General features: G+C 44.9%; 1 protein-coding gene and 1 pseudogene across 1 annotated transcript in view; one reads left to right on the top strand and one right to left on the bottom strand.

Annotated features, from left to right (window-relative positions):
* Nucleotides 1-6,583, bottom strand: part of ZNF318 (zinc finger protein 318) — a 28,129-nt gene extending 21,546 nt beyond the window's left edge. Inside the window, exons 1-2 of the mRNA XM_069564534.1 lie at nt 5,071-6,583; nt 2,440-2,591 (exon numbers count right to left, since the gene is read on the bottom strand). Of these exons, the coding sequence (XP_069420635.1) occupies nt 2,440-2,591; nt 5,071-5,526 (608 nt within the window). The 5' untranslated portion in view covers nt 5,527-6,583. The remainder of the gene's footprint in view (nt 1-2,439; nt 2,592-5,070) is intronic.
* LOC138425134 (RWD domain-containing protein 1 pseudogene) lies at nt 6,311-14,343 on the top strand (annotated as a pseudogene).
* Nucleotides 14,344-14,604: the final 261 nt, after the last annotated feature.

Here is a 14,604-nt window from a genome sequence, read left to right on the forward strand (position 1 = left end):
GGGTGAATTGCATGGTATATGAATTATGGCTAAATAAAAAAGCTGCTAAAAAATGTATATGGTAAGAAAAAAAAGGTTCTCCAGAGCTCAAACTTCCCATTATTTTCCTGTGCTGATTCCTCAAAATGCCTGAAGAAAGCTGTGGCACTTCTGTCTTTTCCCTAAGGCAAGTAACAGGGAAAAAATCCTACTCCCTACATCAAGGCAAGGAGAAGTCAGGAGATGAGAATACCATGAATGGAATGTATAATGTGCAGAATACTCTGATAAACAAGGGAAATCAACCTCACATCTACACTTATTCAGAAGCTCAGTCTTCATACAACCTATTCACACTTCCTTTACAGGATAAGTTACAGTCCTGCACAGAGAACTGCCATGGTGAGGAGACTGACAACCCTGGCAATCTGGCCGTAACACAAACCTGGTATAAAATTTAACAGATCAAATACGGGAAGAGAAAGAATACAGGGTCTCAGGAAAAAATAAACACACACCTACATACAAATGATGGAAATGGCCTGTTTCATTAGCTAAAGACTGGACTCACAGTCAGGAAGACACTTTGTGAATGCCAACGTTCCTATGGCCTGGTTTTAGCAGACAGTAATTACTGACACAAAGCAGATTGAGCAAGAGTGCTGAGGGCAAAAAAGTCTAAAGAATGGCCTGGAACCTCCTTTTAGAACCTTATCTCACTTTCTCTAAAATAAATTTCTCTCTCTGAAACAGGATTCAAGAAAGAAAATTAATACCTCAAATACAGAGAGGAAATTTTTAATTTTTATAACTTATAAACAGACAATTGTTTACCTGAAGCACACATGCATAACAAAGTTTATGGAAAGGGGAGCTGACACCCTAGAACCAGCAAAAGGAAATGCTACTGACACCCTAGAACCAGCAAGAGGAAATGCTAAAGTCACACCAAAACCTAAGCTCCTAAGGAAGGAAGAGAATCACATCATGCACCACCTACTCGGACTGCCTACTCAATCATCTCCCAAAATAGAAGCAGCTAGAAGGGCATGGGCTGTTGCCTCAATTAAGTGATAGAGTCACATACCTTGAAGCTCTATCTTCAGAAGCTTCAGTGTTATATGACTGTCCTGCCTTGCTTCACTGCATTGAATAGCCACTGAAGCTTTGAAGTAAATATTACCAAAGGGCAGCACTGGTCCTCACACTTCCTGCCCAGCTGTCCCCCACCTGCCTGCCTATATTCTGTGTACTACTTCACGGAGAGTCACGGTTTAAAAGAACATTATATTGATTTACTGCTACTGCTAAACATTTGTGAAAACTCCCAATATACTTGGCAGAAACCACTAACAGACATGGTTCTCAGCTCTCAGAAAGAGTGCTTTCCCTGCACTCCCATTCTAGCTCTTTTACTTTTGCAAGGTGAAAAACACGTAATGCATTATTTACTTCCCATACATACCTAAGTTCCTAGTACCTGAGATCTATATTTAACACCCTGTGGAGTATATTTGACCTTCCTTAGCCCTCAGTGGTTGTAAAGTAATAACTGAAATTAAACATTTTTAAAGATCTCTAACTTTCTATTAATGCCTATAAATGTGTGTGTGCGTGCATATACAATTAACATGAATTTACCTAAACCTTTTCTGAATCTATATATATTTCAGCCTGGACAAGCTGAAAAATAACACCATTTAAAAAAAGATTTCTAAGGACTTCCCTGATAGTCCAGAGGTTAAAAATCTGCCAGTCAATACAAGGGACACAGGTCTGATCCCAGGTCTGGGAGATTCTGTATGCTGCGGGGCAACTAAGCCAGTGTACCCCAACTACTGAGTCCAAGCTCTAGAGCCTGTGCTGTGTAACAACAGAAGCCACTGCAGTGAGAAGCCCGTGGGTTGCAACTAGAGGAGTCCCTACTCAATGCAACTAGAGAAAGCTTGATTGCAGCAACGAAGACCCAGTGCAGCCATTAAGTAAGTAGATTTCCTAGATATCCTATTTTGTTCAGAACTTTCCTTTGCAGAAGGGACCCCACTAGTTCCACTATTTTAGAATCTGTATCATCTCAACTGTTTTTAATTTGGGGGACTGTTCATATTCCCTCAACTTCCTCCTTTCCAGTTGGGGCCAGGATGACCTTTTTTTTTTGGCCATGCCATGCTGCAGGATTGTAGCTCCCTGGCCAGGGATTGAACCCATGGCTCCTACAGTGGAAGCACAGAGTTTTAACCACTGGACCACTAGGGAAGTCTTAGATCTTTTAAAGTCTTTTTTTCTACATAATTGTTTCAGCAACAGAGTCTACCCCACTCTTTCCAATGTTATACTTTGTACTGGACATAGTGCATAAACTTCAGTGCTGGCACCACCCTTTCAAATACATCATTCGGAAAACAGCAACAATTCTACCTTCAAGTATTCATATGGCGTGCCGCTTCAGATGAAGCCTACCTGTCTGCATCCTCCAGATTTTCCACTGGAGACGCCAGTCGATCACTAAGCCACCTCCGTTCTGGTATGCCAACACAGAAGTGGTCATTGCCAACAGTGATCCGTAAGCTCTGTTCCAAAGAAGAGTCAGATCTCAGACCAGGAGAGCGTCTCTACAAGAGTAAAAGATATTAAGTCAACAGGGTCAACACATTCCTACACTCAAAACTGTTCTCCTTCCTAAAGCTATAGTCCTACAGGGTGAGAGATGATTATGGTAAGATACTACTCCAAAAATAAAGGACTTTAAAAAAATTATCAAGGACTTCACTGGTGGTCTAGTGGCCTGGGTTCCATTTCTGGTTGGGGACCTAGATCCCACATGACACAATTAAAGTATTCCCATGCTCCAGCTAAGACCTTGTGCAGCCAAATAAATAAACATATATTTACATTTTAAATTATCATTTTCTTAGGCATGGGGCCAGAGGAGTGAATTAAGTCTGCTACCAGAATCTTTACATTTCCACTAAAGGAGACAAGCCAAACACAGGTTAAGAAAAAAAAAAGTATTTCTGATGGCACTGTGAAGTGTTAAAAAGTCATTAAAACATGATAACATGAAAGATTGGGGAAAAGGAGCTACTTCAGATGAGATGGTTAGAAAAGGCATTCTGAGGTGATACCATTTAATCTGGAGCCTGAATGATGAGATATCAGTCTTGCAAAGAACAGATGGAAGATGTTTCAGGCAAAAAGAGCATGCTCTGTAATGAGCTTAGCATGTCTGGGGGAACAGAAAGGTGGCCAGCATGACTGCAGTGAAGTGACACAAAACAGGCAGAAGCCACAGTTAGGAAATCTGGATTTTTATTCTTAGTTTAACAAGCCACAGAAGGGGTTCAAGCAGGGGAATGACATTACTACATACTTCCTCTAGATGCTCACTCTGTTTACATCCTCATCTTCTTCAGGTCTTTATTAAGAAATCACCTTCCAGAAGGCCTTCTCTGGCTACCTTACCAAAAATTGTAACTCCTTTCTGTTTTTTCTCTTAGCACTTAATCATATTTAACATGCCAAGACATTTTACTTTTCATATTATCCAACTCCCCCTGTCAGAATATAAGCTCTACTAGGGCAGGGCTTTTGACTGGTTTGTTCATTATTATATTCCCAGTGCCCAGAACAGCATGGTAAGCGTTAATAAATATTTCTCAAATACATAAAATGGAGGTCTTTAAAAATCGTTTTGATTTCTAGGTATAGAAAAAACTGGATGGTAACAAAAGTGGAGTGTAATGGAGCCTAATGCAATAAACTAAGCAAGAGATAAAGTTTAGATAAGAATAATGGTAGGAAGACAACAGTTTGGAGGATGTATTTTGGAGGTAGAGCTGATAGTTTAGATAGATGAAGTTATCCTTACAGACTAGGAGAAGGAAGATGTTCACTGTTTCTGGCTGAGCAACGGGTGATGTCATTTACTGAGACAAAAGACTGGAGCAAATAGGTTGTGCATTGGAGAAGAAAGGGGAAGTTATGGAAACTCATTGTTTTTTGTTTTCCTTACTTTCTCTGTAGTGATTAACATTCAGACTATCATACTCAGCTAAGAAAATCTTAAAATGTTAATAAGCCAATTCACCTATGACCAGAGTACACAGATATTGTTAGAGATCCACTAAATAAAACAGAAACTTTGTCACTTTTTTTAAAGGATTGGTTAACTAATAATAAAAACAAATACCAAAACACCAGATCCTGCCCAGAGGCTCTACTAACGGAGAGATGCATGAAAAGTCAGTATTACCTCTAAACTAACCTTCTTAACCTCATGCTCTGTCCCTTCAGCTTGGAAACATAACAGTTAAATTCAGGGTATTGGGAACCAGGTAAAGAATTGAATCACACTCCACCACTTCTTACAGGCATCACCTTAAGTTTTTTAAACCTCTGTGAGTTCCTCAGCTGTTAGATAAGGAACCCACCCCGCCCTCCCCACCCCCCCGAAAGGACGTGAATGTTCACAGGGAAAGTGAAGGGCTGAGCATCATTCCTGCCACACAACTAGGTTAAGTGGAGGCAGCTATTACAACGACTGTAGATACCCACACTTCGATTTCGGAGAAGCAGCTCCAACAGAGTACTAACAGTTTACATTCTCTCGGTGTCTACCCTGGGAACTGTTTAAGCCACCCTAAGTCGCCACAAAGACATTTCAACCCTTTTCCAGATCCAGGGCGCAGCTCAGTTCTAGCGGAACACACACAAAACCATCCAACTCTAAGGACACCAACTACTGAAAAAGTACCAGGCACACGGCGTGGAGGAGCTTCCCCTCGCCCGGCAAACTTTTTCACACCTCACACAGAGGGAGAGAACCAGTCTATTCCCAGGGAACGCAGCACGGCGTCCCGAGCCGGCTCCCGGCCGCGTCCCGAATCCGTTATTGTGCAAATGAAGTTCCCTGGGCTGACCAGGAAACCCCTGGTTCGGGCGTCGCTGAGGGAGCCCATGGGGATGAAGGGCCTTCCATGTGGGGACCCCGGCCTGGAGGCCTCGGGTCGTCCGGGCGGCGGGCGTTTCTGAAAGCGGGAATTGCGGGCGAGGGGGCTGGAGCACAGAGTCCGGGTGGAGGGGTGGGATTACCCGGCCGCCGCTGTCGCCTGGATGGTCTCCGCGGCCGTCCCTGGCGAAGTCGGCGCGGGACTCCCCTCGGCTGCTCCCTCGGAAGCCGGCCGAGCCCGGCGGGAAGAGTCGTCTGCCCCGCGGCGGCGACGGGGAGCCGCGACGGGCCCGCGGCGGGGATGGGGAGCCGCGACGACCCCGCGGCGGGGACGGCGAGGCCCGGCGGCCGCGGGGCGGAGACGGGGAGCCGCGGCGACCCCGCGGAGGGGACGGAGAGGCCCGGCGGCCGCGGTGCCCTGAGGGAGAGCGGGGCCGGCGAGCCGGCGTCCGCGACGAGGAGGAGCAGGAGGTCGGAGGTGAGGTGCGGCGAGCGGGGCCTGAGGAGGAGCCGGAGCTGCGGCCGGTGCGCGGGTCGCCCCCGCCGCTCTCTTTAGGCCGGTGTGAAGACACGGAGGAGCGGGCGCCGCTGCGGTACATGGCTCTGGAAGCCGCGGCCACGGCGGCAGCGCCGACCTGGGGGCGCCCCGGACGCGGGCCCCCAGCGCGCCGCCGCAGCTGCAACCCGGGCCGCCACGGCCGCCGTGCGCCGCCCCCGCAGCCGGAGCAGCCCCCTCCCCTCAGCCCCGCGCCGCCCCTGGGGCCCGGTCGAGCGCGCCCCCGCGGCCGCGGCTGGCGGTTGGAGGGCGCGCGCACGGGCCCGACACACCCCCCCGCCCTCCGGGGCTCCCCGTTCCTCCACTCAGGGAGCGGCCAAGGGAGCCAGAAGTGGGGAGGAGCACGGAGGGCGGTGCGAGGCTGGGCGAGGGGTGGGGAGGAGAAGCGCGCGACCTGCGCTCCTCACGGACCGCCTCCAAGCCGGCAAGATGGCGGCCGCTGAGCCGCCCACTTCCCCTCCTCCGGCGAGCACGTGACCCCGAGCGCTCTGCCCGGGGTGGGCCGAGCGGAAGGGAAAGGATTAGCAGGAGCGGAGTGGGCTCTTCCGGGGAATGCTCGGGTCCTTGGGACGCTGGTGGCTTCGAGGGGGCGGGAGCATCTTTGCCTTTTCCCCTGCCCGCAACCCTGCTAATTTACGTGGTGACAAGAAATGGTTGTAAGCGATGGGAATATAAAAATCCTGCGAGGCGTTATGTGGGAGATTACGCACCTCGGCAAGAGCGACCGATGAAGTCCTGGCTCCCATAGAAGCCACACCACGGCCAACAGTTTACTTTGTAGTTTGCCTCTTTTGTAGAAGTTGAAATTGAGGATGGGGAAGTGCGGAATGGGGGCGATTCGGAAGCGAGAATCAAACCCAAAGCAGGCATCCGAGTAAAATTGCCGCTGTCTCAACCAAAACACTTATCGGGAACGTCGCTCACCGCTAGGGGTCCACATCGTGACAGCTAGGAGGCCTGGAGAGTTTTTGCAAGCGATTTGGAACCCTCCAGTCTGCGACCAGAATTTTCCTGGACACTTGGGTGCAGTGGTAGTCCCTGTATACTAAGTACAGGGACTCAGGGTCCTGCATACTAAGTACAAAGTTAAAAAAAAGAAAGAAAAACAGTGGTCAAAACATGAAAAAAAAGTGTTGACGCTAAATTGAATTCTTCAAAATAAAGTACTAATGGCTTGAAAGTTTTCCTCTATCAACTAGAAACACAAAGCCTGAAATTGGTATGAAAATCAGGTTTCTGTTTGCAAAGAGACAAGACAAAGAAAAAATTACTTACAAAAGATTTCCTTTTTTTTCTTTTTTTTGATAGAGCTGTGGGGCTTGTGGGATCTTAATTTCCTGACCAGGGATTGAACCCTGGCCTGGCAGTGAAAGGGCTAAGCCCTAACCACTGGACTGCCAGGGCATTCCCTAAGATTACCATTTTCTAGTTTATATTTTTCATATTAAATTTAGAGTCTATCCAATTTCACGTATTTATATAATGGCATTTGCTTACCTCATAGCTCAGTAAAATTAAAATAAATTTTTACTAATTGACTTCTCTCACACCCATCTTTCTTCACTCAACATTACTTGCTTGCTCCCTATAGGCATTTGAATTTCCAGTTGCTGACTTTGGATTTTGTGGCCTAAAATGGCCTTCATCATGTCAAGATTCTTAATATATTCTTCCATATTTATTAACACTTTTAATGATTTTGTTTCCCAGATTCAGTTTACATGGAATTTTTTATATGAACCCTTGCATAGTCCATTAAATTAAATCGGAGATTATTTTTCACAGATGGATAGCCTGTTTTTTTTGAAACATGAGTTGGGATTATCTGTATACTGGGAAGTCATCATGAGGGAATGCTGCTGCTGCTGCTGCTGCTAGGTCACATCAGTCTTGTCCGACTCTGTGCGACCCTGTAGATGGCAGCCCACCAGGTTCCCCGTTCCCTGGGATTCTCCAGGCAAGAATACTGGAGTGGGTTGCCATTTCCTTCTCCAATGCATGAAAGTGAAAAGTGAAAGTGAAGTCGCTCAGTAGTGTCCGACTCTTAGGGACCCCGTGGACTGCAGCCTACCAGGCTCCTCTGTCCATGGGATTTTCTAGGCAAGAGTACTGGAGTGGGTCACCAGTGCCTTCTCTGTATGAAGGAATGAGTTATCAGCTAATGAATGAACGCTGTCAAATGCGAGTTATCCACATCTCAATCCAGTTCTGTTGTTTTCTTTTAACTGTGTAATGTGACAGTAAAGAGCTTTCTTTAATGTGATTTCTCTGTGAAAACAAAAGTAAAAGAAGTAAAGTAAAGCAATCTGAGAAAGTGATGGCTCTTAAGCAGAAAATATGAGTTATGTACAAGGTTTCTGAGCAGTCTAAAAACATGTTTCATAACACGTGCGACAGAGACCTGCAATCAAAGATTTAGGTACACTAGCTCAGCAGGTAAAAGTCCTATCAGAGAAGGGTGACAGCCTCTGTAAGTGAGGCTGCCATGTAAAATGTCCTGGAAATTGGTGTTAGTCATCTGTGAATTGGGCTCCCCTGGTGGCTCAGACGGTAAAGCTTCTGCCTGCAACACGGGAGACCCAGGTTCGATTCCTGTGTTGGGAAGATCCCCTGGAGAAGGAAAGGGCAATCCACTCCAGCACTCTTGCCTGGAAAATCCCATGGACAAAGGAGCCTGATAGGCTACAGTCCATGGGGTCTCAAAGAGTCGGACACGACTGAGCGACTTCACTTTCACTTTCATCTGTGAATGGTAAAGAACCTGCCAATGCAGGAGATGCTGGAAACGCCAGTTTGATCCCTGAGTTGGGAATATCCCCTGGAGGAATAAATGGCAACCCACTCCAGTATATCCTTGCCCTACAGTTTGTTGGGTTGCAAACAGTCGGATGCAACTGGGTGACTGCGCGCTCATGCACCATATCTGAGGCTCCTCTCATGCTTAGCACCAAAAAAAGAATGCTTCCTTCCCCATTTCTAAAAGGGGAGTCTTGTGACTATTTCTAGTCACTACAGCTGTGAATGCAAGCACCTTGTATCGCCTCTGGGAAATCAGGAAAGAGGAGTTATAAAATGCTTTTTCTTTCCTTGCTGTGGAACTGAAGAAGCTACGTGGTCCAGACGGGACAGCCTGTCAGCCTGGGTCCTAAGTGACTATGTGGAGCAGAGTACCAATTAAAACTCTGCCAGAGGTGTACACTCAGTCTTTATTATTCTGTGTATGAATTTTGGTTACCCATTGCTTTTGGTGTGATCTAAGCAAATATGAAGAAAATGTGAATAGGTGTTTACAGCTCATTGGAGTCAATATCTGCTAAATCTGGGATAGGTACACTGTATCAACTTTTCCTCTTCAATCCTTCTCTAATACTGAATGATTATTTTTATCAGGGGAGCTGGCCCCCAGGTTATATAATTGGAAAACTCCCTTCCTTCGTCTTCACACCTGCCCTAAACATAATTCAACTCTCAACTTCATTCAAGCTAAAGGTTTGCCTCTCCTCTAGCTTTTTCCTGCTTCAGATGTGAGTCTTGCTGTGATAAAGGAAGGTGTGCCAAGTTTCTCCACATTCCTGGGCTTTACTCATCAGAGTTTACTCCTCCTGTCTTGCTGGCCAGCTGCTATTTCTGAACCCCTCCCCCAGGGTTTGGTATAAGAGAAGAGCTTAGGGGAAAGGGCCACAGCTTTTCCCAGTTGGGGCAGGATGCTGTTATCTTCAAAAGTTGGTTCTCTGTGGACTTGGAGGACTCACAAAAGTTGGCTCTTTCTCTCTTGTGTGTGTCACTGTTGTGGGCTTTTTTTAGCTCTCTTACTGGGACCTAGGCAATGCCTCTCCTCTGGTTAACTGCCTATGACTCCTCTCTCCCCGCCCCCAAGTTCATGGCCTTCTGCAGGTTCTGTAAAATATACTATCCTGAAGTTCCTTTCCTCTCAGAGCATCCTGCATGGGAAGGACCTTTTTAATGACTCCAAGTCATTTCCTTCTAGGTATACTTGTCCCACAGGACAACTCATGCATCTTTGCCCTATTGGCAAGGGCAGTGCAGCTCACTCTCCATGCAACCTACCTTACTCACCATCCCAGGAAAGCTGGTCAGCCAGCATTTTGCATATGGACTTCCTCAGGTGGGAGTTAGGACATGAGTCCCTGTGGACTTTCCAAATCCAGGAGATCTAAGCCAAACATTCTGCGAGGTGCTAGTGGAGGTCTCTATCTCAGTTGGCTCTGTGTGTGTGTGTGTGTGTGTGTTAGTCGCTCAGTCATGTCCAACTCTTTGTGACCCCATGGACCATGGCCTATTAGGCTCCTCTGTCCTTGGAATTCTCCAGGCAAGATTACTGGAGTGGGTAGCCATTCCCTTCTCCATGGGATCTTCCTGACCCAGGGGTCAAACCCAGGTCTCCCACATTACGGGCAGATTCTTCACGGTCTGAGTCACCAGGGAAGTCCCCACTTGGCTTTAGGCAAAGGGGAAAACCCCCTCTCCCTCCCCAGAATTGTGGGAGAGGAAATAGAGAGCTCACAGGGAACTCCGCAACACAATTCTCATTCCCTTGTATTGATTCAGTGTGGATAATTAGTAATAGTAATGCTGGCAGACTGGTTCACAATCTCATCCCATCTCCCTTTGAAGTGTATGGGAGAAGAGGTTGCCTGGCATCTGTTGTGTTGCTTTCTGCCTTTGAGACCTTTGCTGAAACTCCAGAGATGACAGGGAGCACCTAACTAACATCCTGTCACAACTCCTGTCTGTTGTCAATTCACGAAACTCTTATTAGGACTTCCCTGATGGTCCAGTGGTTAAGACTCTGCACTTCCAATGCAGGGGGTACAGTTTCGATCCCTGGTTGGGAAACTAAGATCCGCATGTTGCATGGCGTGGCTGGAAAAAAAAAAAGAGAGAGAGAGAGAAACTCTTACTAAACTCTTATTAGACAGATGAAAACAGCTTACAGCTTTTACACACACACACACACACACACACACACACACATCCTGTAGCAGACATATAGCAATGATAGATAGAACTTGAAAAGAGTAAAGAGGTCTAAGCTTTAAAACATCAACACCTCTGTGAATTTGCTAAAGCCACAGAGCCCATGGGCTCTGAAATAAGACTGGAAGCAAGGGTAGCAGTCAGAGATTTGTGCCTCCCGGGAGGTGGGGGACCTGGGATGGATTTTCAGCTTGAAGCCAAGGACACCCTTACCCCTACATGCAAGCTGAACAAAACCATTGTCAACCTTCTGCTTGGGGCTATAGCCTTATGAAAAACTGTATGCTGAGAGTGGGACAAAAATGTTGACTGTCTTTAGATGAGAACTGAGCCTAGGCATTCCCTGTGAGTGGAATGGCAATAGTGTGATACCCTACATATCAGTAATAATGAAACAGAGCAGGACCCTACGGTCTTTGCCCCTCATGTCCTCTGCCTGCTTTTTGTCTGTGGAAAGACTTAGGCAAAGAGTAAGTTTAATCAGAGAAATGAGAACATGTAGAAACAAAGGAAAACAGTAAAAAAAGACCAAATAATAATGATGTACTAATTGAGCATAGTTAAGGACCTTTAGTTCCTCCTCAAGGGCTATAGTGGAGAAGGCAATGGCACCCCACTCCAGTACTCTTGCCTGGAAAATCCCATGGATGGAGGAGCCTGCAGTCCATGCAGTCGCTAAGAGTCGGACACGACTGAAGTGACTTAGCAGCAGTAGCAGCACCAAGGGCTATGGATAATGCTCTGAGCCATATCTATATGGCTTATAGATGAGCTGTCTTATAGATATTAAAACAAAAACCACCACAATATTGTAAAGCAATTAGCCTCCAATTAAAATAAATTAATTAATTTTTAAAAAACGGCAGGTGGAAGAAGCTAACTGCATAATAATTAGGCTGTACCCATGACATAAGCTGCTACAATTCTAAGAATTGGCTTCAAGAAATGGGAACAAATGGACCCTGGAACTGAAGATTAACTGTACCTAAAATAACCAAGATCATGCTGGTAAGACCACCAATGACCAGTTCGAAGATGAGCTGACTGTGCTGACTGTGCTTTGGGTACGGAGCCCCCCTCCCTGACTATACAAGCTCTTACCCCCGGCTTGTGGGGGCGGGGAGGGGGCAGTTTGCCTTTGACAGATGTCTGCCCTTCCCCCACAGTTGCTGATGTCTGAAATAAAGCAAACCTTCCCTTCCACCAGCTTGGCCTGTTTATTGGTTTTTGAGCAGGGAGCAGCTAGACCCCACTTTTTGGTAATAATTGTAATTAGAAAGCATGATATTCTGTTAAACATGGTGGATTCAATTCATGCCTTTGTCACTATTAAGTCCCTAAACACCACTCAAGTGACTGTAAAGGATTTTCCTTTTTAAGATATAATCTCATATATGCAGTGTGGAAGTGTGAGAGATATTGCCCTGTGGGGTTGATTTTAGTCAATGGGAGACATATTCTTAGAAATGTAAACTGCTCGCTAACACACAAATAATACAATTTGAGCTTCAAATTTCATAAGATATAGTTTTGTGTTCTCTGTTTCTTTAGCCCTTTTTATTGTCTAAATGGCCATATGAAAAGGTGCTAAACAGTTATCAGAGAAGTGAGAAAAGATACAAAACAAATTTCTAAAATAATTAAAACTTAAAATAATTAAAATTAAAATTTAAGGGGCATATAGCCATGGGAGCTATCGTGCAGGGTCGGTGGGCATGTAAGTTACTATTGGCACTTTGAAACATTGGCAATAATTTTTTCTTTCTTTTTTTTTCCTGCCGTGCTGGGTCTTCATTGCTGCATGGCTCTTCTCTAGTGGGGAGTAGGGACGACGCTCTAGTTGCGCCGCATGTGTTTCTCATTGTGACGGCTTCTCTTGTTGCAGAGCATGGGCTCTGGGCTCTCAGGCTTCAGCAGCTGTGGCTCCTGGGCTCTAGACCACAGGCTCAATAGCTGCGGCCTGTGGGATCTGCAGCATGTGGGATCTTCCTGGATCAGGGATCAAACCTGTGTCTCCTGCATTGGCAGGTGGATTCTTTACCACTGAGCCACCAGGGAAGCCTGGCAATATTTTTTAAAGTTGAACATATACAATGTGATCCAGCATTTCCTAAGTATATACCCATAAGAAATATCCACATATGTGCATCAAAAAGATAAGAAAAAGTTCTGGAAATGAATTGTGGTGATAGCTGTAGAATATTGTGAGTGTACAAAAGGGGAAATATGTATGTTTTACCACAATAAAAATGACACACAAAAGTGTTCTCATGGCATTATTTATAGCAGTAAATATTTCAACTGTAGAATGAATACTGTAGAATTTCAACTGTAGTAGATTCATACAATGGAATACCATATACCGATGAAAAGACTATCACTAGATGCAACTATATGGATTTCACAGATACAGTATTGTACTAAAGAAAGCCACACACACAAAAATACAAATTATATGATTTTTTTTATACCAAGTTCAAAAAGTAAACAAAATACAGCGTTTGAAGTTCAGGTAGTGGTTACATGAGGGGAGTTTCTGGAATCCTTTTCTATTTCTTGATTTGGATGTATTCATTTTGTCGTAATTCATTATGCTATACACTTAGGATTTTTGCACTTTTCTGTATGTTAGGGAGAGGGATAGATTGGATGTTTGAGGTTGGTAGATGCAAACTGTTGTATTTAGAATGGATAAACAAGTCCTAATGTATAGCACAGGGAACTATATTCAATATTTTATGATAAACTATGATGGAAAAGAATATTAAATATATATATATATATATATATATATATATATATATATATAAACTGGAATCTCTGGAGTCCTTCTATCCTGACTCCTTCAGAGCTCGATTGTATGTTGATCCAACCCTCTTAACAGCTGGTCTTCCAAAATACAAATAAATTTTCCTAATACCATATTCTCCTTTGGTAGTATTTCAGCTAAGTATCGGAAAAATCCAGCCAGGTTCATTATTCTTGTGACACATAAGGCTGGAGAAAACAATGAAACTGTCCTGCCCTCCCTCCTCAAGTTTATATATAGGGAAAAGCACCCAGATGAAGCTCCTCTCTAGGAAATACTCTCCCAGAAAAACCTAGAAGGTACTGAAGTCTCAGATATTTTTAAAGTTACTAGCATTACAGGGGAGAAGGCAATGGTACCCCACTTCAGTACTCTTGCCTGGAAAATTCCATGGATGGAGGAGCCTGGTAGGCTGCAGTCCATGGGGTCGAGAAGAGTCTGACACAGCTGAGTGACTTCCCTTTCACGTTTCACTTTCATGCATTGGAGAAGGAAATGGCAACCCACTTCAGTGTTCTTGCCTGGAGAATCCCAGGGACGGGGGAATCTGGTGGGCTTCCGTCTATGGGGTTGCACAGAGTCAGACACGACTGAAGCGACTTAGCAGCAGCAGCAGCAGCAGCACTACAGGCAGAAGAAAGCTTTTCTATAGTATGATCTTTAGCAATAGCGGTCCAATAAAATTAAGTGAAATGGTAGATCAAATAGAAACTTGAAGACAAGAAGAAGAGCAGAAGCTGAAAAACAATTATTTTATGGTACTCCTATTACTATCCAAAATTTCTTAAGTTGGAAGGCCAAGTTTGATACAGAACTCTTGGAAATTTTTTTAAATGAGTGAAAGTAAAAGAACAAGCAGGAAAAAGTAAATTAAGTGGGAAACAGTTGTTCGAAACAGATCATAATCTTGACACAGCTAATACCCAGTTCTTGGAGGATGCTGGATACAGCGTGGAGGTTGATGAGTCACTTGTCCAGAAATTAAATAACTTGGAGCCAGAAGATAAGGGGGATGATCCAGACTACAATCCTGCTGACCTGAGAGTGACTTGACCAACTAGGAAACTATCCTCATCTTAAAGAGGTTTGACTGCAGCAGCATCTGCGTCTATGCTGAGGGTGTGTATTGATTTTCTTTGCTTTTTTTCATAAGAAAAAATAATTTTCGGGAAAAAAAATCTTCTGACAGCTTTTATCATTGAGCTTAATAAACTGACCTTAAAATTTCAACCAATCAGTAAAAATAATGAACTCCAGGTAATGATATGCAGGCTGAAATATTTAAGAGTGAAATGTGCTTATATCTGTCATTTC

The sequence above is a fragment of the Ovis canadensis genome, chromosome 20 (genome assembly GCF_042477335.2).
Source record: "Ovis canadensis isolate MfBH-ARS-UI-01 breed Bighorn chromosome 20, ARS-UI_OviCan_v2, whole genome shotgun sequence".
NCBI lineage: Eukaryota > Metazoa > Chordata > Mammalia > Artiodactyla > Bovidae > Ovis > Ovis canadensis.